The sequence below is a fragment of the Mesoplodon mirus genome, assembly GCF_964341445.2.
Source record: "Mesoplodon mirus genome assembly, chromosome: 3".
Lineage (NCBI taxonomy): Eukaryota > Metazoa > Chordata > Mammalia > Artiodactyla > Ziphiidae > Mesoplodon > Mesoplodon mirus.
Genome location: NC_138978.1, coordinates 163,823,171 through 163,849,298, shown reverse-complemented (window position 1 = coordinate 163,849,298; position 26,128 = coordinate 163,823,171). Strand labels below are relative to the sequence as shown.

The 26,128-nt window shown below is 38.6% G+C and overlaps 1 protein-coding gene across 9 annotated transcripts in view; it reads left to right on the top strand.

Annotated features, from left to right (window-relative positions):
- The window catches only part of RASAL2 (RAS protein activator like 2), a gene marked incomplete at its 5' end in the record, with an annotated part of 387,226 nt that overhangs the window by 348,418 nt on the left and 12,680 nt on the right, over positions 1-26,128 (top strand). For 3 of the 9 annotated variants that reach the window (XM_082612731.1, XM_082612729.1, XM_082612735.1), the window contains 6 exons: positions 3,076-3,220; positions 3,869-4,105; positions 6,067-6,268; positions 8,552-8,751; positions 9,527-10,388; positions 17,306-17,440. In XM_082612731.1, coding sequence (XP_082468857.1) covers positions 3,076-3,220; positions 3,869-4,105; positions 6,067-6,268; positions 8,552-8,751; positions 9,527-10,388; positions 17,306-17,440 — 1,781 coding nt within the window. Of the gene's footprint in view, positions 1-3,075; positions 3,221-3,868; positions 4,106-6,066; positions 6,269-8,551; positions 8,752-9,526; positions 10,395-17,305; positions 17,441-26,128 lie in introns of all 9 variants that reach the window. The other 6 variants (XM_082612730.1, XM_082612728.1, XM_082612734.1 and 3 more) reach the window with 3 other exon arrangements.

The window sequence follows — 26,128 nt, the reverse complement described above, 5'->3', positions numbered from 1 at the left end:
GCTCAAACCCGTGTCCCCTGCATTGGCAGGCGTATTCTTAACCACTTCGCCACCAGGGAAGTCCCTATGAGAAGTTTTAAATAAAAAGGCTTCACAGTGAATCTCAGTAAACCAAAAAATCAAATTAATAAATACAGCTGAGCACTCTGAATAATTAAAGTTTTGTTGTATTTCGTACACTTTGGGCAAAAAAAAAATAGATGTTATTTGCAGGCTACCTGAAGAATTCTCAGAGAAAATTGAGTTAAAAGTTGCCAGTCATATTAAACAATATCTACCTGCCTTTTAGCCAGTCTTCATTTATCTTGATTAAAAGCGTTACTGTGTACAGACTCTGCCTCAGTTAGACTTAAATTAAGTCTTTCATCTGTTAACCCCTTTTACCTTTCTAATTGAAATCAGTTTGCATGTTGATGCATCTGATCAACAGGAAACACCATCTTCTGTGACATATAGAAAGGTCTCTAAAAAGGCCTAATTTCCATCATTGGTGGCAGAGGCAAATTTCCTTTTAGCAATAATATGTCTGTACCTAGCAGCTTATTTCGATACATGAAATTTGGATGCTAGATAATAATGAGTTAATGAAACACACCATGGAACATTCTAGGCACAAACTCAAATTTAAACAACATATTGAACACCCATCCTCTTTGTCCTTGATCTTTTTTTTTAAAGGCAGGAGAGCAGACATGACGGGATCATTAAATCTGTCTCAGTAATTTGTGATCGGCTAAACAGCTTCTAGGTGCAGATCTATAAAAGTTCACCTTTCAATGTGGTACTTTCCACACTATCAGACATAGGTTACAGTTTCTTTTTTTTTTTAATTTATTTATTTTTGGCTGCATTGGGTCTTCATTGCTGTGCTTGCAGCGAGCAGGGGGTGGGGGCTACTCTTCGTTGCGGCGCGCGGGCTTTTCATTGTGGTGGCTTCTCTTGTTGCGAAGCACGGGCTCTAGGCGCACGGGCTCAGTAGTTGTGGCACGTGGGCTCAGTAGTGTGGCTTGCAGGCTCTAGAGCGTAGGCTCAGTAGCTGTGGCACACGGGCTTAGTTGCTCCGCGGCATGTGGGATCTTCCCAGACCAGAGCTCAAACCTGTGTCTCCTGCATTGGCAGGTGGATTCTTAGCCACTGCGCCACCAGGAAAGTCCCAGGTTACAGTTTCAAAAGTGAAAAGAATTTTCTCAAGTTTGGAGGATTTTAAATATATCATAATCAGGTAAAAGGAAAAAACTTTAGACAATTAATTTACTTCTGGACCCTTGAGTTGTTTATTTGGTTCTTTTCTTGAAGAGTAAAAGAAAACTACTCTCAAAATTCACAAGTTATTTATTAATATTAGTTATTATCTCCTGGAATAGGTATAACTCACCTAGGTATAAGCTGAATATTAATGATATAAATTTAGAGGTGGATTGATTTCTACATGAAGTACTTGACATTGATGGCTTATTTTTAAATTCAGGTACTCTGTAAATGAGGTGGATTCTGTGGGAGCACATAGCAGAGGTGATGTTGAGAACATGGTCAATAGAAATCCTGTGAGAGTTGGTAAACATTTTTAAAAGCCTTTTACCAATTTTGATTATTTCACTCTATGAAAAGTTATTTTAAATTTACAAAGTTTGTACAGAACAGTACTTATTATATGGAGCCCCCACTAAGTACCAGGCACCATATCAGACACTTTTTTCTTCATGCACTATTTTCAGATCCTCACCATAGCTCTAGAGGGTTGGAGTGATTAATGCTATTTTCCAAATAAAGCACCCAAAACTCAGACTAGTTAAGTGACTTCTCATGGCCCCACAGTTGGTTAAGTGATGGGTCCAGGATTTGACCCTAGATCTTTCTGGCTCCAAAGCCTTTACTTTTTCTCTGCACCACTCTCTTTTCTGTGCATCACTTAGATGCCTCTTCTCCAAGCATTGTTCTTCCAAATAATCAGTTCCCCTCCTCTATCACAGCTATTTTTTAAATCTTTCATTAATCTTAGTACTAACCATTTTGATAGAAAATGCTCTTTGATATTGCTGCTGCCACTTAATTTTTTATAGGAATTACTGTTCACTTTCATGAAATCTATTAATAACCAGCCTGAGCTTCAGTTAATATAAGCAGATTTAAAAGGAGCTGTGAAAGTTCTACTCCTCTGTCATAAAGACCTAGAAAAAACAAAAAATAAAAACATACTACCATCTCTAACAAATATTTATTGAGCCCCTGCAGTGCTTTGGAAGCTGTCTAATAGGTTTGGGATTTGAACATGAATAGAACCCAGTCCCTGACCTTCAATGGTATTCATCCTGAAGATGAGACAAGCGTGTGAACAAATAAGCACAAAACAGTGTGAAACATAGAACAGAACAAATACATGGTATAGTGCATGGTGGAGGATAAACGGGTAAGGTAAGGATTTGCTCTTACAGGAAATACTGGGCATATCTCTATAGAGGCTAAGATATATGAACAGGGCGTCTAAGCTAAACTTATTTGGAAAAACATCCAAATTATATAAAGAGATGCTCTGCTTTGTGCTATGTTGAATGACTATCCCCATTAAGAGAGGTAGGCCTAGAGACCCTTACTTGAATATGTGTTTGCACCAGTATTAGCAGTTAAAAGCATAGGTAGGCTAATCATTCAGACTTGGGTTATTTATTCTTCTAAAATAGTAACAACATTATTCATAAGGTAAAGAGGCTTTATAATAAGAAGAAGTAATGAGTTCCTGCTAATTAAATATATTTGTGGTTTCAGATAAAAGATTTAAAGTTGTAGCATTTTTTAAAGTAGTTTCATTATTCTTTTTGTAAATACCATGATGATGATGTCAATGAGTGCTGTTTTTCCACTTCCAGAGTAAGGAAGATAAACATGACGTATAGGAGGTGGTATCTCTTGGGTTCCAGAGCAGTAACCCTTCGTGAATGGTGTTTTGTGCCCTCCATGTCAGGCATCAGAACGAATTCCCCATTACACATTTTAGTACAGAAATCCTACATTCTTTTATTCTCTTCAGGAAGACACTATTTATAGTTATACTGTCCGTCATCTTCTCTCTTGAAATAGGGGAGTTCATCAAAGCTTTGTATGAGTCAGATGAAAACTGTGAAGTGGATCCCAGCAAATGCTCATCTAGCGAACTGATAGACCATCAGAGCAACCTGAAAATGTGCTGTGAGCTGGCTTTCTGCAAGATCATCAACTCTTACTGGTGAGCTGCTGTCGGTGCTTCGTTCCCTGCTACTGGAACTTCAGTTTTTCAATATGAGTTATCACAGTGTTAACTGTTATTTCCCAACCAAAGGAAGGACTTACGGGAAAAATTGAAAGTTTCCCCAATACAGTTTTGTCTAAAATCTAAACCTCTCTTGTAAGCAGACGTGGCTCTGAACTATCCACATAAATATAATATTTCCCCAGAATATTAGCACCACATCCTCTAATACCAAAAGTATTTTAAGGACTTTTAAACATATTTACTAGTGTCAAACAAATGTGTTAGTGATTTTTGATCATTATTCTAACCCCAGCAATTGGTGAGATTTTGGAAGCTTTTTGATGAACAGTCTTTAGAGAGATTATGATGAGCTGTAGTAAACCAAATGATTTAGTCGGGAGCCTCATGCCATTTTCCCACTTTGCAAAACTAAGTTTACACTAATTCCTGAGTTTTGTAGCTTTGGGTTTCTGGTCTCCATCTGGACGTCTATGAATTTTCCACCACTTCTCAGGCATGAATCAGACAGAAGCTCTCTCTATTAGGCCCTCCTCATAGCCTGGCTCTGTTGGGCCAGAGTGGGATCACCTGCGCTTTCTTGGGTTATGGTACTTTTATATTTGGTCCTTCTTCCTTCCCCAGTGTTTTCCCTCGTGAGTTGAAAGAAGTGTTTGCATCCTGGAAGCAGCAGTGCCTGAACCGCAGCAAGCAAGACATCAGCGAGCGGCTCATCAGTGCCTCGTTGTTTCTCCGTTTTCTGTGCCCAGCCATCATGTCTCCCAGTCTCTTCAACCTCATGCAGGAATATCCTGATGATCGCACATCTCGGACTCTAACTCTAATTGCCAAGGTCATCCAGAACCTGGCCAACTTTGCCAAGTAGGTGTCACTACCGTAACCACTTTTTAACAACATTGTTTAAAAAGTACATGAGACCTAACCTTTGGATGAGCGTGGGGTGCCTCATAACTCTTGTTACATAATTTTCATTGTGGTATTATTAAAAATAGCAAAAAAATTGTAATCAATTTGAATATTCACTATAGAGGAATGGTTAAGTAGTCTGTGCATTCAGTGGAATATTTGCAGCCACTGCAAGTTGTGTTTACAAAGAACCAATAATATGCAAAATGATAAAGATATAATTATATTAAATGAAAAGTTTTATTAAAAACTCCAGCCAAGGGCTTCCCTGGTGGCACAGTGGTTGAGAGTCCGCCTGCCGATGCAGGGGACGTGGGTTCGTGCCCCAGTCCAGGAGGATCCCACATGCCGCGGAGCGGCTGGGCCCGTGAGCCATGGCCACTGAGCCTGCGCGTCCGGAGCCTGTGCTCCGCAACGGGAGAGGCCACAACACTGAGAGGCCCGCGTATCGCAAAAAAAAAAAAAAAAAACCTCCAGCCAAAAAGAGGTAGGATACCAAATGGTGCATATACTTTTATCCCAACAATATGAAAACACAAAAACCTAAGTATAGGAACGTTGGGAAGGGCAATCAGTCAAAATTCTATGGTTACATTATCTAAGACAAGTGACCTGGCCCCTTCAAAAAGTCAATATCATGAAAAATGGAAAAGATGGAGGGAGGACTGTTCTAGATTAAAAGAGACAATGCAGTGCTTGAATCTTAATTGGATCTGAACTGGAAAAAACATTTATAAAAATCATTTTGGGGACAATTGGTGAAATTTAAATATGAACTATATATGAGATAATTTATAAGTAATGTCTTTTAAAAGTTTTAGTGTGACAATGGCATTGGTTTATGTAAGTGTTATTCCTTATTCTGGAGAAATAGGTGCTAATGTACTTAGAGGCTATGTCTGCAACTTAGTTTAAAATGGTTCAATCAAAAAAAGAGAGAGAGTGAAAACAAACTTGGCAAAATGGGAACGGTTGGTTAATATAGGTGAATGGCATATGGGTATACATTGTATATCCTTTCAACTTTTCTGTAGCTTTCAACTTTTTCAAAAGAAGTTAGGAGAAAGCAGTTGGAGAAGAAATGCACTGAACTGTAATAGCAGATATGTTTGGGTGGTGGAATGGGTACACCTACCCTTTTTTCCTTCCACTTTTCATTGTTTTCAATTTTTTCTTAAGTTTGTATAATTTTTATAATTTATAGAAACCAATTTTAAGAAATCACTGAGAAGCAATTCACACTGGCAAAATCGATCCCAGATTTACTCAGTATTGAAGCTTAAGTACAAGTTTCTAATAGCAATGAATTGAAGGAAAAGATTAGAACCTCAATGAGATACATTTTTTTCTAGCATGTGGCTTTTTAGAAGTGCACTATTTTAACTTTGTGTGCTCTCTATATATGCTAACACAGAAATATACATGTTTACCCATATTTGAGCTAATTCTTGTAAAAATTGTTTCTAGTTTATTTTGGAACATGTTTTATGGACTTAAACTAGGCCTGGAAGATAGCGAGAACCTAGATAGGCAAAGAAGAGAGGAAGTTCTCTAGTAGAAATAAATAGCATGAGCAAAGACTTGGAGAAGAAAAAGAGTATAATGTATTTGGGGGACTTTGAAGAAGCTAGTGATATTGAAGGTTTATACTGATAATGAATGTTTACAATGGCTTTAAATACCAGGAAAAAAGGATTTTGTCTTTAACCTATAGAGAATAGAAAGCAATTCAAAGTTTTTGACTATTAATGTAATATTAAGAAAGTATGTTTTAGTATTTATCACTTATAGATAATAAACAAATTAGTCACCTCCTCAAAATAAAAAAGTTTATAGCTCTGTGTAAAGTCAATTCAAAATGATCACATCTCTTTTCCTGAATATGTTCTTTCTCATTTTCTCTCCCTCTACTTCAGATTTGGTAACAAAGAGGAATACATGGCATTCATGAATGATTTTTTAGAACACGAATGGGGTGGAATGAAGCGCTTTCTTTTGGAGATCTCTAATCCGGACACCATCTCAAACACCCCAGGCTTTGATGGTTACATTGATTTGGGCCGAGAGCTTTCAGTTTTGCATTCCTTACTGTGGGAAGTAGTTTCCCAACTTGATAAGGTAAAGTAGGCGGGAAGGGTAACAGGAGATGGGAGGTAGAGAACTCTAATGTACCTGGATTCTGGAGAATATCTACAGAGGAATCACATTCATGCTTTCTGCTTGTTGAAAGCAACCTTTTGCCCTAGAAGTCTGGGAGGAAATAGTAATGATTTCTGAGTAAAATATGTGCCCTACAAACCAGGAAATTCTAATAAGCCACAAAATTATTAACATATATTTTTAAGTAGTTACCTGAATTAATGGAGTATATATTTCTATAAACAAATATGTTTGTGTATTTGCCTAGAAACTAATATCAAATATTGGTGTGTGAAGCCTTATTCATGTATAGTAGAGTGAGATGAAACCTCATGTAGTAATTTCTAACGGAAGTGTGGACTTAGAAAAATACTGAGACTATCGTGTTTAAGTAACTTACCATGAGATTTATTTTTATCATGCAAGTCAGAGGGTTTAACATAACTATTAGTACCTATAGAGTTATGTGGGATCTGGAAATCCTGATGTTTTCTTTTCATCTGCAGATGTGAATTAAGAATAGAGAAAACAATTATCATTTTAATCATTTATTTTCTGACTATAAGCTAAGAATTTTTTTGTATATCATATTAATAACTAAATATATACCAATCATTTTCTTGCCAATCATTTTCTTCCTTCTCGAATTTTGCAAAGAGGAATAGAATTTGTTATGGAAAACAGTCTAACAGACTCTGGCGAGGTTTATCACAATAATTATTTATTGATGTTTTTGTTTGCTACAGCTACTTTATAAATATCTGTGGTGGTATGTTAGAATAACTTCAAAAAACAAAGTTATTTTTCTGTGATAAGAATTTGTTTACTTGTTTTCCTCCATTTTCCTATTATCTTTATTTTTTTTTGAGTCAGACATTTTTTATGTTTTGAATTTTATTTTATTTTATTTTTTAATACAGCAGGTTCTTATTAGTTATCTATTTTATATATGTTATTGTATATATGTCAATCCCAGTCTCCCAATTCATCCCACCACCACCACCACCCCCAATTATCTTTAAAAACATTGCACCAATAAAATGAAGGAGCGGGGAGTAAAACCTATTAACAAAGACCACTTTCCTGAGGAAATGTAAATGGTAGGGTGCCCACTGGTGCCCAAAACATTTGTAAAATAATAAACTGTTTCTTATTCTCAAGGACCCCTTCTTAACTTTTAGAAATGCTAGCTAGATTTTAAGTTGCAGCTTTGCTGAGGGTAAATTCCTTGGATATGAGTCATGGCTCAAGAGAGTCAAGCAAGTAAAGACATTCTTCAGATGGCATCTGTACTTATTTAAGCAGGGTAGAAGAGTCTGTTGAGAAGACACCAAAAGCCCAGAGGCAGCCATGTAAAACTGCCTAATGGATGAAGGTTCCCATAAGACCCCATGAGAATGAGAATTCCCCAAAGAAAAAAATGCTTGAGGTGGATAAAGCAAATCATAAAAAGTTATTCTTCACTGAAGAATAACATCAGTGGGATGCAGATACAGTTATCTTCTGAAATCAACCTGGTTTATTCAGGGTCAAGGTCTTTTTAACAGTCTTTGCTGTGTAAGCACACGTTCTCCTTTTTAATTGCTGTTTGGTCCTGGGAACCAGCAGTACATCTATCTAGACACATCTCATAGATGTGTCATAACTTTGCTGTTTAAATTTTTTTTTTTAAATTGTCTTGCTGATGCAAACTCAGCTGACAGTAGGTCAGGGTTCCCAAGATTAAATGGCTAGTGGATGGCAATATCAACTGTGTGCCCTGCAGTGCTCTGGACCCCTGAATGTAACACCTTCTTGTATGTTGGCATGCATTTCTTTCCTCACATGATCCCTTTTCTTTGGAAGTTTCATCACACTAGCCAATCCTCTGGTCTTAAAGTTCTTTTTGGTTAGAAGGTGTTTGGTTCTTCCCCTACCCTCCCCCACCTTGATCTACCAGCCTCCCAAAGACTTAGTTTGCTTTGCATGTCTATTTTAGTTGGAATGGCAATAGTTCGGTTGTTTTGAGCATGTCTTTTAATTTTTATTTGCATAATCCTAATTTCTATTTCCTTTCTTTCCTCAATGTCTGCTGCATCTTGTTTCGCCTCCTCCATTCATCTCGACGCCATGGTTCTGCTGCTCCATAACAATGCATTATGAACCTGCCACTCCCATATGCAAACACCTACCCTTCCCTCCAACCTCCACCCCTCCATCAATGGGCATCGTTGTCCCAAAAACTATCTGTGGTGGATATCGCAATGCTTATTATCCAATTAGGGTGAAAATTCCTTCCTACAGGCAACCGTGGCAAAATTGGGACCTCTCCCTCGTGTTCTTGCTGATATTACCAAATCTCTGACTAATCCTACACCAATACAACAGCAACTGAGACGCTTCACTGAGCATAACTCCAGTCCAAATGTCAGTGGAAGCCTCTCCTCTGGGCTGCAGAAAATTTTTGAAGACCCTACTGACAGGTATGAATTTCAGAGAGAATTGGAACTACTTATCTCAGAGGGAGATAATATTTAGAGATTTGGGAAAAATCTATTTAACTTACTTATTGAATTTACAACTTTAAAATCATGAGCAGTTGGAAAGAATCTTCTGAGATAAATCCAATTGTTTGTCATAATAATACACATGATCTAGGATACTTATTTTCTAGAATGATATTGTAGAGTTATATTCAACAAACTTATAAAAAGAACCTATGTCCTGCTTAATGGAAGACTAAGGGCTCTATGAAATTGATATTTTCAGGTATTGTAGCGCTCAAAAATCTTAGAACCTCAGTTGAAAATATTTTAGAGCTGGCTGTGTCAGCTGGACAGGTAGATACAGTGTTGATGCTTAGACTTTGTTTTCTGTATTGGCAAGATTTGTGCCTTTAGTAGGGACCCTTTGGTTGTGCACTAAGGGCTTCTCGAAGGTTTAGACAGAACCAATTAACTATGAATTAGAATACCTTGGGAGGTTTAAAACCTAACTAGGAAATGATTGGAATTCTAGTAAAAATCTAAGACAGGGATGGAGTGGTCTACACAGTGTTATTCTTCACCTTTGAAGAAAAACTAAAAATGTTGGATCTTATCCTAAGAATTGTGATGATGAAATCTGTGTTTAGAAACCAGTGTAAGTATCCACACCAGACCTCTGAGCCTTCTGAAGAGTTCATGTGCTTGAGTTGAGGAATCTTAACTCTGTTGAATTTGCCTCAGGAGTAATTAAGGGTCCTTTCCTTTTCCACAGTGATTTGCATAAACTAAAATCTCCAAGCCAGGACAACACAGATAGCTATTTCAGAGGGAAAACGTTATTGCTGGTTCAGCAAGCCTCCTCCCAGAGCATGACTTACTCTGAAAAGGATGAAAAGGAAAGTAGCCTTCCTAATGGCCGGAGCATCTCCCTCATGGACCTTCAGGACACTCATGCCGCCCAAGTGGAGCATGCGTCTGTCATGCTTGATGTGCCGATGCGCCTGACTGGAAGCCAACTTTCCATAACCCAGGTGGCCAGCATCAAACAACTTCGGGAAACCCAGAGCACTCCCCAGAGTGCACCCCAAGTGCGAAGGCCCCTGCACCCAGCCTTGAACCAGCCAGGCAGCCTCCAGCCCTTGTCATTCCAGAACCCTGTCTATCACCTCAATAACCCAATTCCAGCAATGCCAAAGGCCTCTGTGGATTCCAGTTTGGAGAACCTAAGCACTGCCAGTTCCAGGAGCCAAAGTAACAGTGAAGACTTCAAACTCAGTGGACCCAGCAATAGCAGCATGGAAGATTTCACCAAACGTAGCACTCAGAGTGAGGACTTCTCCAGGCGGCACACTGTGTCGGACAGACACATACCTCTTGCTCTGCCACGGCAGAATAGCACGGGGCAGGCCCAGATCCGAAAAATGGACCAGGCTGGGCTAGGTGCCCGAGCCAAAGCCCCACCATCCCTGCCACACAGTGCTTCCCTACGTAGCACCGGGAGCATGTCACTGGCATCTGCGGCTTTGGTGGCCGAACCTGTGCAAAATGGGAGCCGGTCCCGGCAGCAGTCCTCTTCCTCCAGAGAAAGCCCTGTTCCCAAAGTGAGAGCGATCCAGAGACAGCAGACACAGCAGGTAGGGGTGAGTGCTGGAGGGGGCTGCCAGGTTCTTGGTCCAACTGTTTCCTCGGTTCTTTATATATAAATCATTGAGAAATCCAATTGCTAGCAGGGTTTCCACTTAAAACTATTTTTTGCCACCTTTTAATGGAAGAGGAAATGAAAAGTTTGGGAGGCTTCTGGCTAGATGAGGCAGCAGAATGTAGCTTGCCTCATTACTCTTAGGAGACTGTAACAACCACTCCAGGGGCCTTTCTGTCTCTTCAAGCAGCAGAGCTGTGATCTCAGCACTGAGAACAATCTGTGATGTTGAGTAATAATTAGACACTTAAGCTGTGAATCTACAGGCCGAATCAACTAGGATATATTTTGGGAATCTGGACATTAATCCTCCTTAATTTTTTTTCTTAAGTTTCCAGAATAAAGTTTTGCACTTTCAGCCAGGAGTTTAATGTAACTGCTCTCTACTCCATCCCCCAACTCCCTCTGGAAGTAGTAAGTCCCCGTGTGCCTTTTCCTGGAAATGGCTAGAAAAATAAACAACTGAACACCTATAGAAGCAAGGTAAAGGAGAGAGGTAAAAAGATAGAAACACAGGTGGTTGACAAGTATTCTCTAAACATTTATGAAAATCTCTTATATTTCTATTTACATGGACAAGCCCAGCTCGTGTCTCACCTAAATTTAATATAAGATTATCAAACTTTTTTCTTCACAAATAAAAATGTTCCTTAAGAATTTTATCACCTCTTCTTTACAGATTACATTTTGAGGCACCAATCCATATTTGCTCTTGAAATAAACTAAGAACCTTATGAATGCATATATACATATCTTACTTTCATCTAAAAAAGATTTTTCTCCTAAAAAAAGCTTTGTTGAATTTTTTTTGAAACCTAACCCTACTTTATTTGTATTAGGGAGCTTTGTGATTAGAAGAGTTCTATGACAAATCCTTTTGTCAGCAGAATCACTGGTCAGAGGAGACTGCAGTGAGACCTCCAATGTATCTCTTTAGTATATTTGCGTTTTTATAGGTAGGCATTTACTGATTGGGCTGCTTCTGCCACCACTCTGCTGTGGCCAGAGCCCTTGCCCCTACTTTGATAGTTATTGTTTAAAAAAAAAATTAGAACATTTACAGAATCCTTAGATACAGAAGTAGAAGAAGGGATGAAAAACTTAAGCTGATTCTGGTAGCCAACTTCCTGGGCAAAACCTCCTAGTTGGTCAATTCTTTCCTGAGAAATAAACTTTTTCTTCAGTCTTAAATTTTTCATTTTTATTTTGTTATATTTCCCCAAATTTCACCAATTCATTTGATTTAATACACATTTTCATTTAAAGAAAAGGAAAAAAGATTATACTCTGTTAATTTACATAATGATTATATTATATAATCTTTTCTTTAAATGAAAATGCTTTTTTATATATATGTCATATATGTCCATTTAATTTACATTAGGAGGCTATCAGTCTTTCCCACTTTATTGTGAATTAGTTTCCATACTTTGATTTTATGCTAGCTTCTAGTTGAGATCAACCCCTTTCAGAGAATTAAATTGTTGATTGAGAGGAGAAAAGAAAGATAAGTAATTTTATTTTATTTTTTTTTTTTTTTTTTTTTTTTTTTTTTTTTTTGCTGTACGCGGGCCTCTCACTGCTGTGGCCTCTCCCGTTGCGGAGCACAGGCTCCGGACACACAGGCTCCGCGGCCATGGCTCGCGGGCCCAGCCGCTCTGCGGCATGTGGGATCTTCCGGGATCGGGGCACGAACCCGTGTCCCCTGCATCGGCAGGCGGACTCTCAACCACTGCGCCACCAGGGAAGCCCCAAGATAAGTAATTTTAGAGATGCAGTACTGTGTGGAGGCAGATGTCTACGTGCAGGTTTAGTGCAGCTTGAAGGCCCTGAGGATGAGGTAAGGAGTAGAGAAGAATATCAGATTGGCAGAGAGGGGCAAGACAGGGCACAGGGCGGGCCCTCGGCCTACTTTTCAAAGGTGGACTTAGTCCCAGCCCTGGAGAGAAAAGACGAATGCTCACCCTTCCCTCCTGTATCATGTTGTCCTCAATTCCCAGGACCCATGACTCAGACTGACTGTTTATAGATATTGTAAATTAAATAGCCTTTTGTGTGATCACCTGAAACCAATTGTCATTTATAATATCTGTGCTGTAGGAAAATATAACACCTATCATATAAGCACTACGTGTTTCTGTGTGTGAATAGAAAGCTGTCCGGATAGATGGGAGGTAGGAAATGCATATATGGTCTTCAGACAACCAATTAAAATACTTTTGAGCCATAGCCATTAATGAGCTTGGGAATGTCTATGTTATGTTGGCATGAAGTGGGGCATAGCCACAGCACAGCTTTACATATTCAGCCCTGTTTGTGCCTTTGCTGGTGCTGCCACTGTCATACCAGTTAAACCATAAATCACTGTATTTTGATTGCTCAATTTTCTGTTTTTTCTACACTGGCTGTTTCTATGCAGATGTTTTATTCTTTCAAACTTATTATTTTTTTTTGTTCCTTATCTTTCTTGCTTGCCTTTCTCATCTCACTCCCATGAAGCCTCTGATGTTCTATATAATCAGCACATTTTTTACATAAATTCCTTTACATATTTTAATTGCAAATTGTGTTGGGGAATTCTTCTTTCCCCAAAACTGGAGGATTTCTTTGTGGGGATTGTTCTGCCGGCACTTGTAATTATTGGAGGTTTTGTCCCATGCAAATTCCACTTGTATCTTAGCACAAAGGAGCGGCCATTGTTGGCAGTGTAACTAGCTTCAGTCTTCTCCATTTGCTGAGTAGGAAGGAAATAAAATCCTAGTTCTACAGAGAAGGAATTTTTTGACCCTTTTCGGCCTCTGTTTGGATTTCTTTTTAATCATTTTCCTCTCCATCTTGTTTTTTTGTGTATCATGTACTCTGTGCACATAACAGACTCTATTTACAATATATGAGTTGTTCAGATTATAGCGTTACCTAACCTTAGAAATTCTAATTTGAAGAGGCTTTTTAAATAGGTATTTGACAAGCCTATCAGAATGATGCTACAGTTTTCACATTTGGATTTGTTGAACCCTCTCCTAACCAACCTCTTCAAGGATTCTCAGAGTTTACTTACTAATTTACTCAGCTCTTTCTTTGGTGTTGATAGCAAAAGTGTTATTCATTTATGGGAACCTGACTATTTCAGACTATGGAGAAGCTGAAAGCAACAAGTCTTATTTATATCTAGTAAATAAACAGGGAACCGGCCTGTTCTCAGTCATCCTCAGCATAGCCAGGCTAACTGTAGGATCAGTGAAACTGCTTTCTCGGGCCCTTTTGCCCTAAAGTGTTATTATTTTTCCCAGAGAAACCCTATAAAAGCTTTATCTCAAAAGGGTGATATTCCTAATAGGAATCCGGGCTCCTTTTCATTTTGTCTTTTTCATCCTTCATTTTCTTTAATGATCCACTGTTGGAAGTCAATGGAGAAAATGCTCTTCTTAAGGCTATAGCTAAGCAAGATGGCACCTGAACCATTTACCAACCTCTTTTCTCAATTTCTTTGACTATAAACTAGAGGTAATAAATTTTGTTATCTATCCAGCTTATAAAGGAGATAGAACAATCACTGAGGAAAAGCCTTTGATGTACTTCCAAAGGATTAGAGGAAAAACATAGGGTATCCTTCTCTTAGTAATAAATTATACTTTGGTAATGAATTCTAAAGAGAATCCAAAGTAATAATAAATGAATAATATTTTATTGAGCATCAATTGTGCAATGACATAGTCACTAATTCCAAAAGAAAAAAATTCTATGATATATGGTGCCATGCTTCAAGGGTTGACAGTCTAATCAGAAAATAAGACCAGCATTCAGAAGATCAATCAAATAGATGTAAAAGACAGTATACAGTTTTTTCATATGAAGAACATAGTACAATAAAAAATAATTCTGAAAAAATTTTTGAAATAAAAATCACCTCCATAGTCTTCAATGTAGATAAAACTGTTTCTGATTTGTTCAATATTACTTTTCTGCTCTTTATAATTATATAAAGGTTTTATCGTAAATACAAGGAATAGTTATATTAGTCTGATTTATTTTTTTAAAACTTATTGACCACTTACCGTATGCCATGCAAAGTGCTAGGGTATATGAGGAGTGGTTGAAAAACAGATTCAACCAATAAAATAGGAATAGACTGGAATGCCCAGTTCCCATTGTACACTGTCTCATAATTCACTGGACATTGTTAGTCCTTCTGAAGATATGGTAGCTACCACCGACACCAGTGAAATGAACCAACTCTTTGTTTTTACAGCTTCTCATTTTACATTTTATGCCTAGATTACCTAAGAAGTTGTTTTTAATATGCTTTTAGGGACTAAGACCTCTCTTTAGTATGTTCTTAGGGATACTATTAGCTTGTAGTGCATTTATTGGCACTCAAAAATAGTTACTCGTAACAAATCACAGGGGAAGAAAGTTCTTGCAAACAACATATTGTTAACTATAAAGCAGAAAGCTACTGAATTAGCTTCCTTGAAGTTATAAATTCCAAACGTTAAAGTTATTCATTTTAGTGGCTACTTTATCTCAAGCAGCAGCTGAATAGAAAATCCTGGTTTCACAGAAAAGCACCTCTCCTGTGCCCTATATGGTAAAGGAATAAGATTCTAAAATTAAAAAGGCATTTGTCTCCTTTAAGTATTGACTTTCTATTAATTTTTAAAGACTCAGAACCACAATATTTTGCCTTTCAGGTGTACATATATCAAATAAAAACCTAAACCCCTTTTTAAACTATTTTTCTCTAAATACTAAAGCAATTTATTGTGCTCTGCTTTCAAAATCCAGTAGGGGGAGAACTAGGGGAGGGGTGTGTGTGTGTGTGTGTGTGTGTGTGTGTGTGTGTGTGTGTGAAGTACCTTGTAGTTTACAAACTGCTTTTACATGCTATCTCATTTGTTTCTCATAATAACTTTTGAAGTAGATAATTATTATCTTTTTTAATATAAATGATACTATATAGATCAGTGTTTCCAAAGTGTGATACTAAAAATTATTTAAATATACAAGGTATTTAATCAATCATTTAATTATTTTAATACATATTAGAAAAATATAATATAAAATGTATTTATAAATTTGTAATATATATAACATTAAACTCATGATTTTACTGATAATATTGCTTAGCATAAGGACTTAGCTAACTGAAAAAGGTTGTTTTAAAGAGATGATAAATAATATATCAGTGACAACGTGGTTATGACAAAAATAATGAGAATGATACACAAATGAATGAAGTATAAGAAGCCTACCTACCATAGTGGAGATGAAGGTAGACATTTTAAGAACTGAGGGTACTGAAGTTTAAGACATGTTTATGTTTTTCTTGACACAGTGGAGAAAATGGCTTTAAAGAAGGAATTTCTAAAAGTTCGTTCACTGTTGCTTGTGTGTGCCTCAGGCATGAAGCTGTTTTTTATCGATATGTATCTGTAATCTGTTTGTAAATCAGCCAAACCAGGTTCTTCTTCAAACCTTTAGGAAATACCCTCATACTACTTTTGTATGAATATTTTTTAAAGTCTCTCCCAAGTAACCTTTTTGTCTCTGCAACCAATTTTTTTCATCTAGTCTTTCTAAATCTCAAAGTCATCAAGATACCCCTTATTTTAAAATATCTATATATTTAGAGTTTAACCGGGTTTTATTCCAAAGTGACATAAAGATTCTTAAGGTACATAGCTCTGCATGGGAGAGAAAATTCCCTTCCAATTATTTATAGAGTATTGGTCCTCAAAATAGAAACTCATTTTAATTATAAAAAGGCTAAATCACATAAAAATGCTTTGTTCTGCCTATCTCTCTCTCTTTCTCTCAAGAAAGGCAGAGAAAAAGAATTTGTTGTCTATTTCCAGCACTGTTTATGGAGAAAGCACTAATGTTCAGTAGCCCAATATAAATTGTCATATCCAGGGCCAGTTTTCTAAGCATAAATACAGTAATAACATCTAAGCTTTATAGTACTCCATAGTTTCCAAAGAACTTTCACATACATTATATTGTTCAGTCCTTAGAACTCCCTGGGAGATTGTCAGGATTGGTGGTGATGGTGGTGGTAGCCCTATTCAATAGATTTGGAAAAAAGTATTTAAGAGATTAAGTGACAATGTAAGTAGCAGAATTGCTACTCAAAGCCAGAATTCTTATCACTCTGTATATCTATTGGAAAAGGGCAATGTATCTAGCTATCCTAACTGGATAGAAATATCCCTTAGGCTATGTTGATGTCCATTGTTTTGATCCTGTATTCATCAAGAAACTTTCTGGTAAAATATGGACTTCTGAGTGATGTTAACCCATGAAGAAGTCAGTGTGTGTAAAAATGACCAATATCACTTTTTTTTCTCTTTCCCTAAATGGTTGATATGAAAATTAAGAATTTGGCATTCTGATATATAAATGGGTACTTGTGAGTTGTTTAGCAGTAATCAGTTCCTTGGTTCCTGATCATCCCTGGTTAAGCAGATGTTTCCTCACCTGAGCAATCAACCATCAACTTGTGCTTTCTTTCTCTCATTCTGTCATCATCGTAATTTCATTAGGTAATGACCTAATGAAACCATTGGACTAATTAACAATTTTAAGGCCTTGGCTTTCCCTCTTTGGAGGGAAAAAAAGGCAGGTTCTTAGATGTGATTTCTATTCACAACATTTCAGAATATTTTATCCTTGTATAAATGGATATTCTCTTCCCTCACCACCAGCCCTTGCAGTAACAAAATATTATTTAGAACTGGGAACATTTAACAGAAAACAGGGATCACAATAACGTCTTCTAAGAATAGCTCTCTTTGTGAAACCTAACTGTGGATGAGCTCTTTTTGGAGATGCTAATAGGTATTTCTGACGCAGGTTCAGTCACCTGTGGACTCTGCCACAATGTCCCCAGTAGAGAGGACAGCAGCCTGGGTTCTGAACAATGGGCAATATGAAGAAGATGTAGAAGAAACCGAGCAAAATCAAGATGAAGCCAAGCATGCCGAGAAGGTAGAACCTAGTCTATCTTTATCGCCCACACAGTGATAGGCCACCCAAAGGGTCATCTAGCCAAGGAGATGATCTCCCCAGGGTCCCCAACTTCAGCTCCACCTCTTATGTTAACCCTTATATACGTATCTGTGTATGATAATTCAGTAGTGTCTGTGTTTGAAAATATGTGGAAATGTCCATCAAGCTGCGGTGGGAGGATTAGCTCTAATTTTTTTTTTTTTAGTATGAGTTGCCTTAACTTGGAGAAAACTCTGCTACTCATTTCTAGTCATTTTAGGTGAATATTTAGTGTTTCTGTATAACTAACCAAAGTCAAGATTACCCTTGGACTAGACTTCCTTTCTATATCTTTGTAATGATTTTGTCTTTTTTTGTTTTTCTTTGTTTGTTTATTTATTTATTTATTGGCTGCGTTGGGTCTTCGTTGCTGTGCAAGGGCTTTCTCTAGTTGCCACAAGCAGGGGCTACTCTTTGTTGTGATGTGCAGGCTTCTCATTACAGTGGCTTCTCTTGTTGCAGAGCACAGGCTCTAGGCGCATGAGCTTCAGTAGTTGTGGCTTGCAGGCTTCACTAGTTGTGGCTCGTGGGCTCTAGAGCGCAGGCTCAGTAGTTGTGGTGCACGGGCTTAGTTGCTCTGCAGCATGTGGGAATCTTCTGGACCAGGGCTCGAACCCGTGTCCCCTGCATTGCCAGGCAGATTCTTAAACAGTGCGCCACCAGGGAAGTCCCTTTTTTTGTTTTTCTTTTCAACTTCTCTGGGTAAAGAACTTGTAACACTATAGCTGATTTTTTTAAAGACATTGACTAAAAAAAAAAAAAGACATTATCTATTGCTTCAGTTTTGTTTCGTTTTGTTTTGTTAAGAAAAGCTGACATGAAGAATAAGGATTATCAAACAAGAACATTGACATCCTGTATGGCATTACCTCATTAACAACCAGACAAGTAGCTTTGCTTACTTATCAGCAGGATCCTAAACTATTCTTATTGATTCAGTCTACCTCTTCAAACTGTATAAGAACTGTCATCTTTGACCTTCTGGATTAATAAGCATAGTGTAGGACCATGACGTTGGATAAGCAGAAGCTAACTGTCTGATTGTCAATTAAATGGAATATTATGTAAAAATACATTGCATTTTACAAAGCAGCATACGGATTTATCATTAATTACTAATGAATTTAAATAGGCCATATACAAGAAAGCTTAATGCTTCTCAACTCACCCAGAAATTTGACATTCCAGTTACTCAAACCCCAACCCACAGCAGCTTCAGTACAAGAAAGGGCCACGTAACCAATTGAATTATATAAAGCTTTAGTGAATATAAATGTATATAAAGATTTAGTGAGAAAACAGACATATGTGTTCCAACAAGCAGTAGCAAACTGAGCAGATGAACGACATCATGAAAATGGGCCAAGAGGCAGTATTAATTGGCCTCAGAGAACATGTAGGCCTTTTGCCTAGAGCTTGTGACCTGAATGTTTTATACTTTTATAGCTGGGGAGAAAGCAGCAATAACCTATTCTGCCATAAAATTCTATTTATTGATTTAGTAACTTAACATTATAGAAGTGCTGCTTGGTCTCTAAAGGGCTGGCTCTAGGAGGGTGAAAGAATGGCAGCCTGATGAGTGAAGGCATGTCAGAGATCCTACAGTACAGGTGATGATACAGAAATCTTTTCTCATGTAGACAACTGGCTTTTGGCTTATTTTAAGTTATTTGTCAGACTTCTAAGAGCTTGATCTTTTTTTTTTCCTGCTCCCATTTGATACCGTCACAGATTGGATGTGGCTTGCAGGAACTGGTAGTTTAATGTGGAGAGCGATACATAAATATATAGATTTGGAATGCCAAGGTAAGATTAAAAATGTAATTTTAGGAGGCGGGCAGAGCTCCTAAGTGATGCCTGTTGATAATTTTAAAGAACGTCCGCAGACTTCCGGGTAAGATGGCGGAAGAGTAAGACGCGGAGATCACCTTCCTCCCCACGGATACACCAGAAATACAGCTACACGTGGAACAACTCCTACAGAACACCTACTGAACGCTGGCAGAAGACCCCAGACCTCCCAAAAGGCAAGAAACTCCCCACATACCTGGGTAGGGCAAAGTGGAGAGATTCCCGCACAGAGGATCGGTGCCGAGTGGCACTCACCAGCCCGAGAGGCTTGTCTGCTCGCCCGCCGGGGCACGCAGTGCTGGAAGCTGAGGCTCGAGCTTCGGTCAGAGCGCAGGGAGAGGACTGGGGCTGGTGGCGAGAACTCAGCCTGAAGGGGGCTAATGTGCCACAGCTAGCCGGGAGGGAGTCCGGGAAAACTCTGGAGCTGCCGAAGAGGCAAGAGACTTTTTCTTCCCTCTTGGTTTCCTGGTGCGCGAGGAGAGGGGATTAAGAGCGCTGCTTAAAGGGGCTCCACGGACGGGCGCGAGTCGCGACTGAAAGCGCGGAGCCCAGTGACAGGCGTGGGACGCTGGGGCTGCTGCTGCCGCCGCCAAGAAGCCTGTGTGCGAGCGCAGGTCACTGCCCACACCGCCCTTCCGGGAGCCTGTGCAGCCCGCCACTGCCGGGGTCCTGGGATCCAGGGGCGGCTTCCCTGGGAGAACGCACGGCGCGCCTCGGGCTGGTGCAACGTCACGCCGACCTCTGCCGCTGCAGGCTCGCCCCGCACTCCGTGCCCCTCCCTCCCTCCTGGCCTGAGTGAGCCAGAGTCCCCGAAGAGGCTGCTCCTTTAACCCTGTCCTATCTGAGCGAAGAACAGACGCCCTCCGGCGACCTACACGCAGAGGCGGGGCCAAATCCAAAGCTGAGACCTAGGAGCTGTGAGAACAAAGAAGAGAAAGGGAAACCTCTCCCAGCAGCCTCAGAAGCAGCGGATTAAAGCTCCACAATCAACTTGATGTACCCTGCATCTGTGGAATACATGAATAGACAACACATCATCCCAAATTGAGGAGCCCGGAGTCAGTGCTGTGCCTCTGAGGTGGGAGAGCCAACTTCAGGACACTGGTCCACAAGAGACCTCCCAGCTCCACATAATATCAAACGGCGAAAATCTTCCAGAGATCTCCATCTCAACACCAGCACCCAGCTTCACTCAACGACCAGCAGGCTACAGTGCTGGACACCCTAAGCCAAACAACTAGCAAGACAGGAACACAACGCCACCCATTAGCAGAGAGGTGGCCTAAAATCATAAAAAGTCCACAGACACCCCAAAACACACCACCAGACGTGGACCTGCCCACCAGAAAGACAAGATCCAGCCTCATCCACCAGAACACAGGCACTAGTCCCCTCCACCAGGAAGCCTACACAACCCACTAAACCAACCTTAGCCACTGGGGACAGACACCAAAAACAACAGGAACTACGAAACTGCAGCCTGCAAAAAGGAGACCCCAAACACAGTAACATAAGCAAAATGAGAAGACAGAAAAACACACAGCAGGAGAAGGAGCAAGATAAAAACCCACCAGACCTAACAAATGAAGAGGTAATAGGCACTCTACCTGAAAAAGAATTCAGAATAATGATGGTAAAGATGATCCAAGATTCTATTTCCCAGATACAAAATCTTGGAAATAGAATAGACAAAATGCAAGAAAGAGTTAACAAGGACCTAGAAGAACTAAAGATGAATCAAGCATCGATTAAAAACACAATACATGAAATAAAAAATACTCTAGATGGGATCAATAGAATAACTGAGGCAGAAGAACGGATAAGTGAGGTGGAAGATAAAATAGTGGAAATAACTGCTGCAGAGCAAAATAAAAAAGAATGAAAAGAACAGAGGACAGTCTCAGAGACCTCTGGGACAACATTAAACGCACCAACATTCGAATTATAGGGGTTCCAGAAGAAGAAGAGAAAAAGAAAGGGACTGAGAAAATATTTGAAGAAATTATAGTTGAAAACTTCCCTAATATGGGAAAGGAAATAGTTAATCAAGTCCAGGAGGCACAGAGAGTCCCATACAGAATAAATCCAAGGAGAAATACGCCAAGACACATATTAATCAAACTGTCAAAAATTAAACACAAAGAAATCATATTAAAAGCAGCAAGGCAAAAACAACAAATAACACACAAGGGAATCCCCATCAGGATAACAGCTGATCTCTCAGCAGAAACTCTACAAGCCAGAAGGGAGTGGCAGGACATACTTAAAGTGATGAAGGAGAAAAACCTGCAACCAAGATTACTCTACCCAGCAAGGATCTCATTCAGATTTGATGGAGAAATTAAAACGTTTACAGACAAGCAAAAGCTGAGAGAGTTCAGCACCACCAAACCAGCTTTACAACAAATGCTAAAGGAACTTCTCTAGGCAAGAAACACAACAGAAGTAAAAGACCTACAATAATGAACCCAAAACAATTAAGAAAATGGGAATAGGAACATACATATCGATAATTACCTTAAATGTAAATGGACTAAATGCTCCCACCAAAAGACACAGAGTGGCTGAATGGATACAAAAACAAGACCCATCTATATGCTGTCTACAAGAGACCCACTTCAGACCTAGAGACACATACAGACTGAAAGTAAGGGGATGGAAAAAGATATTCCATGCAAATGGAAACCAAAAGAAAGCTGGAGTAGCAATTCTCATATCAGACAAAATAGACTTTAAAATAAGGACTACTAGAAGAGACAAAGAAGGACACTACATAATGATCAAGGGATCGATCCAAGAAGAAGATATAACAATTGTAAATATTTATGCACCCAACATAGGAGCACCTCAATACATAAGGCAAATACTAACAGCCATAAAAGGAGAAATCGACAGTAACACAATCATAGTAGGGGACTTTAACACCCCACTTTCACCAATGGACAGATCATCCAAAATGAAAATAAATAAGGAAACACAAGCTTTAAATGATACATTAAACAAGATGGACTTAATTGATATTTATAGGACATTCCATCCAAAAACAACAGAATACACATTTTTCTCAAGTGCTCATGGAACATTCTCCAGGATAGATCATATCTTGGGTCACAAATCAAGCCTTGGTAAATTTAAGAAAATTGAAATTGTATCAAGTATCTTTTCCGACCACAATGCTATGAGACTAGATATCAATTACAGGAAAAGAGCTGTAAAAAATACAAACACATGGAGGCTAAACAATACACTACTTAATAACGAAGTGATCACTGAAGGAATCAAAGAGGAAATTAAAAAATACCTAGAAACAAATGACAATGGAGACACGACGACCCAAAACCTATGGGATGCAGCAAAAGCAGTTCTAAGAGGGAAGTTTATAGCAATACAATCCCACCTTAAGAAACAGGAAACATCTCGAATAAACAACCTAACCTTGCACCTAAAGCAATTAGAGAAAGAAGAACAAAAACATCCCAAAGTTAGCAGAAGGAAAGAAATCATAAAAATCAGATCAGAAATAAATGAAAAAGAAATGAAGGAAACGATAGCAAAGATCAATAAAACTAAAAGCTGGTTCTTTGAGAAGATAAACAAAATTGATAAACCATTAGCCAGACTCATCAAGAAAAAAAGGGAGAAGACTCAAATCAATAGAATTAGAAATGAAAAAGGAGAAGTAACAACTGACACTACAGAAATACAAAAGATCATGAGAGATTACTATAAGCAACTCTATGCCAATAAAATGGACAACCTGGAAGAAATGGACAAATTCTTAGAAATGCACAACCTGCCAAGACTGAATCAGGAAGAAATAGAAAATATGAACAGACCAATCACAAGCACTGAAATTGAAACTGTGATAAAAAATCTTCCAACAAACAAAAGCCCAGGACCAGATGGCTTCACAGGCGAATTCTATCAAGCATTTAGAGAAGAGCTAACACCTGTCCTTCTGAAACTCTTCCAAAATATAGCAGAGGGAGGAACACTCCCAAACTCATTCTACGAGGCCACCATCACCTTGATACCAAAACCAGGCAAGGATGTCACAAAGAAAGAAAACTACAGGCCAATATCACTGATGAACATAGATGCAAAAATCCTCAACAAAATACTAGCAAACAGAATCCAACAGCACATTAAAAGGATCATACACCATGATCAAGTGGGGTTTATTCCAGGAATGCAAGGATTCTTCAATGTACGCAAATCAATCAACGTGATACACCATATTAACAAACTGAAGGAGAAAAACCATATGATCATCTCAATAGATGCAGAGAAAGCTTTCGACAAAATTCAACACCCATTTATGATAAAAACCCTGCAGAAAGTAGGCATAGAGGGAACTTTCCTCAACATAATAAAGGCCATATATGACAAACCCACAGCCAGCATCGTCCTCAATGGTGAAAAACTGAAACCATTTCCACTAAGATCAGGAACTAGACAAGGTTGCCCACTTTCACCACTCTTATTCAACCTAGTTTTGGAAGTTTTAGCCACAGCAATCAGAGAAGAAAAGGAAATAAAAGGAATCCAAATTGGAAAAGAAGAAGTAAAGCTGTCACTGTTTGCAGATGACATGATCCTATACATAGAGAATCCTAAAGATGCTACCAGAAAACTACTAGAGTTAATCAATGAATTTGGTAAAGTTGCAGGATACAAAATTAATGCACAGAAATCTCTGGCATTCCTATATACTGATGATGAAAAATCTGAAAGTGAAATCAAGGAAACACTCCCATTTACCATTGCAACAAAAAGAATAAAATATCTAGGAATAAACCTACCTAAGGAGACAAAAGACCTGTATGCAGAAAATTATAAGACACTGATGAAAGAAATTAAAGATGATACAAATAGATGGAGAGATGTACCATGTTCTTGGATTGGAAGAATCAACATTGTGAAAATGACTCTACTACCCAAAGCAATCTACAGATTCAATGCAATCCCTATCAAACTACCACTGGCATTTTTCACAGAACTAGAACAAAAAATTTCACAATTTGTATGGAAACACAAAAGACCCCGAATAGCCAAAGCAATCTTGAGAACGAAAAATGGAGCTGGAGGAATCAGGCTCCCTGACTTCAGACTATACTACAAAGCTACAGTAATCAAGACAGTATGGTACTGGCACAAAAACAGAAAGATAGATCAATGGAACAGGATAGAAAGCCCAGAGTTAAACCCACGGACATATGGTCACCTTATCTTTGATAAAGGAGGCAGGAATGTACAGTGGAGAAAGGACAGTCTCTTCAATAAGTGGTGCTGGGAAAACTGGATAGGGACATGTAAAAGTATGAGATTAGATCATTCCCTAACACCATACACAAAAATAAGCTCAAAATGGATTAAAGACCTAAATGTAAGGCCAGACACTATCAAACTCTTAGAGGAAAACATAGGCAGAACACTCTATGACATAAATCACAGCAAGATCCTTTTTGACCCACCTCCTAGAGAAATGGAAATAAAGACAAAAATAAACACATGGGACCTAATGAAACTTAAAAGCTTTTGCACAGCAAAGGAAACCATAAACAAGACCAAAAGACAACCCTCAGAATGGGAGAAAATATTTGCAAATGAAGCAACTGACAAAGGATTAATCTCCAAAATTTATAAGCAGCTCATGCAGCTCAATAACAAAAAAACAAACAACCCAATCCAAAAATGGGCAGAAGACCTAAATAGACATTTCTCCACAGAAGATATACAGACTGCCAACAAACACATGAAAGGATGCTCAACATCTTTACTCATTAGAGAAATGCAAATCAAAACTACAATGAGATATCATCTCACACCAGTCAGAATGGCCATCATCAAAAAATCTAGAAACAATAAATGCTGGAGAGGGTGTGGAAAAAAGGGAACACTCTTGCACTGCTGGTGGGAATGTGAATTGGTACAGCCGCTATGGAGAACGGTATGGAGGTTCCTTAAAAAACTACAAATAGAACTACCATATGACCCAGCAATCCCACTACTGGGCATATACCCTGAGAAAACCATAATTCAAAAAGAGACATGTACCAAAATGTTCATAGCAGCCCTATTTACAATAGCCCGGAGATGGAAACAACCTAAGTGTCCATCATCGGATGAATGGATAAAGAAGATGTGGCACATATATACAATGGAATATTACTCAGCCATAAAAAGAAATGAAATTGAGCTATTTGTAATGAGGTGGATAGACCTAGAGTCTGTCATACAGAGTGAAGTAAGTCAGAAAGAGAAAGACAAATACTGTATGCTAACACATATATATGGAATTTAAGAAAAAAAAATGTCATGAAGAACATAGGGGTAAGACAGGAATAAAGACACAGACCTACTAGAGAATGGACTTGAGGATATGGGGAGGGGGAAGGGTAAGCTGTGACAAAGTGAAAGAGCGGCATGGACATATATACACTACCAAACGTGAGGTAAATAGCTAGTGGGAAGCAGCCGCATAGCACAGGGAGATCAGCTTGGTACTTTGTGACCGCCTGGAGGGGTGGGATAGGGAGGGTGGGAGGGAGACGCAAAAGGGAGGGGATATGGAAACATATGTATATGTATAACTGATTAAATTTGTTATAAAGCAAAAAAATAAAATAAAATAAAATTTAAAAAAAATAAAAAAAATAAAAAAAAAATAAAGAACGTCCGCAGCCTGTGGAATGGCAGTTCAGGCAGCATCCAGCTCCATTGCCTAGGGTTTCTTTCGTAAAAAATAAGTCACTAACGTCTAAAACCAGCGTAACT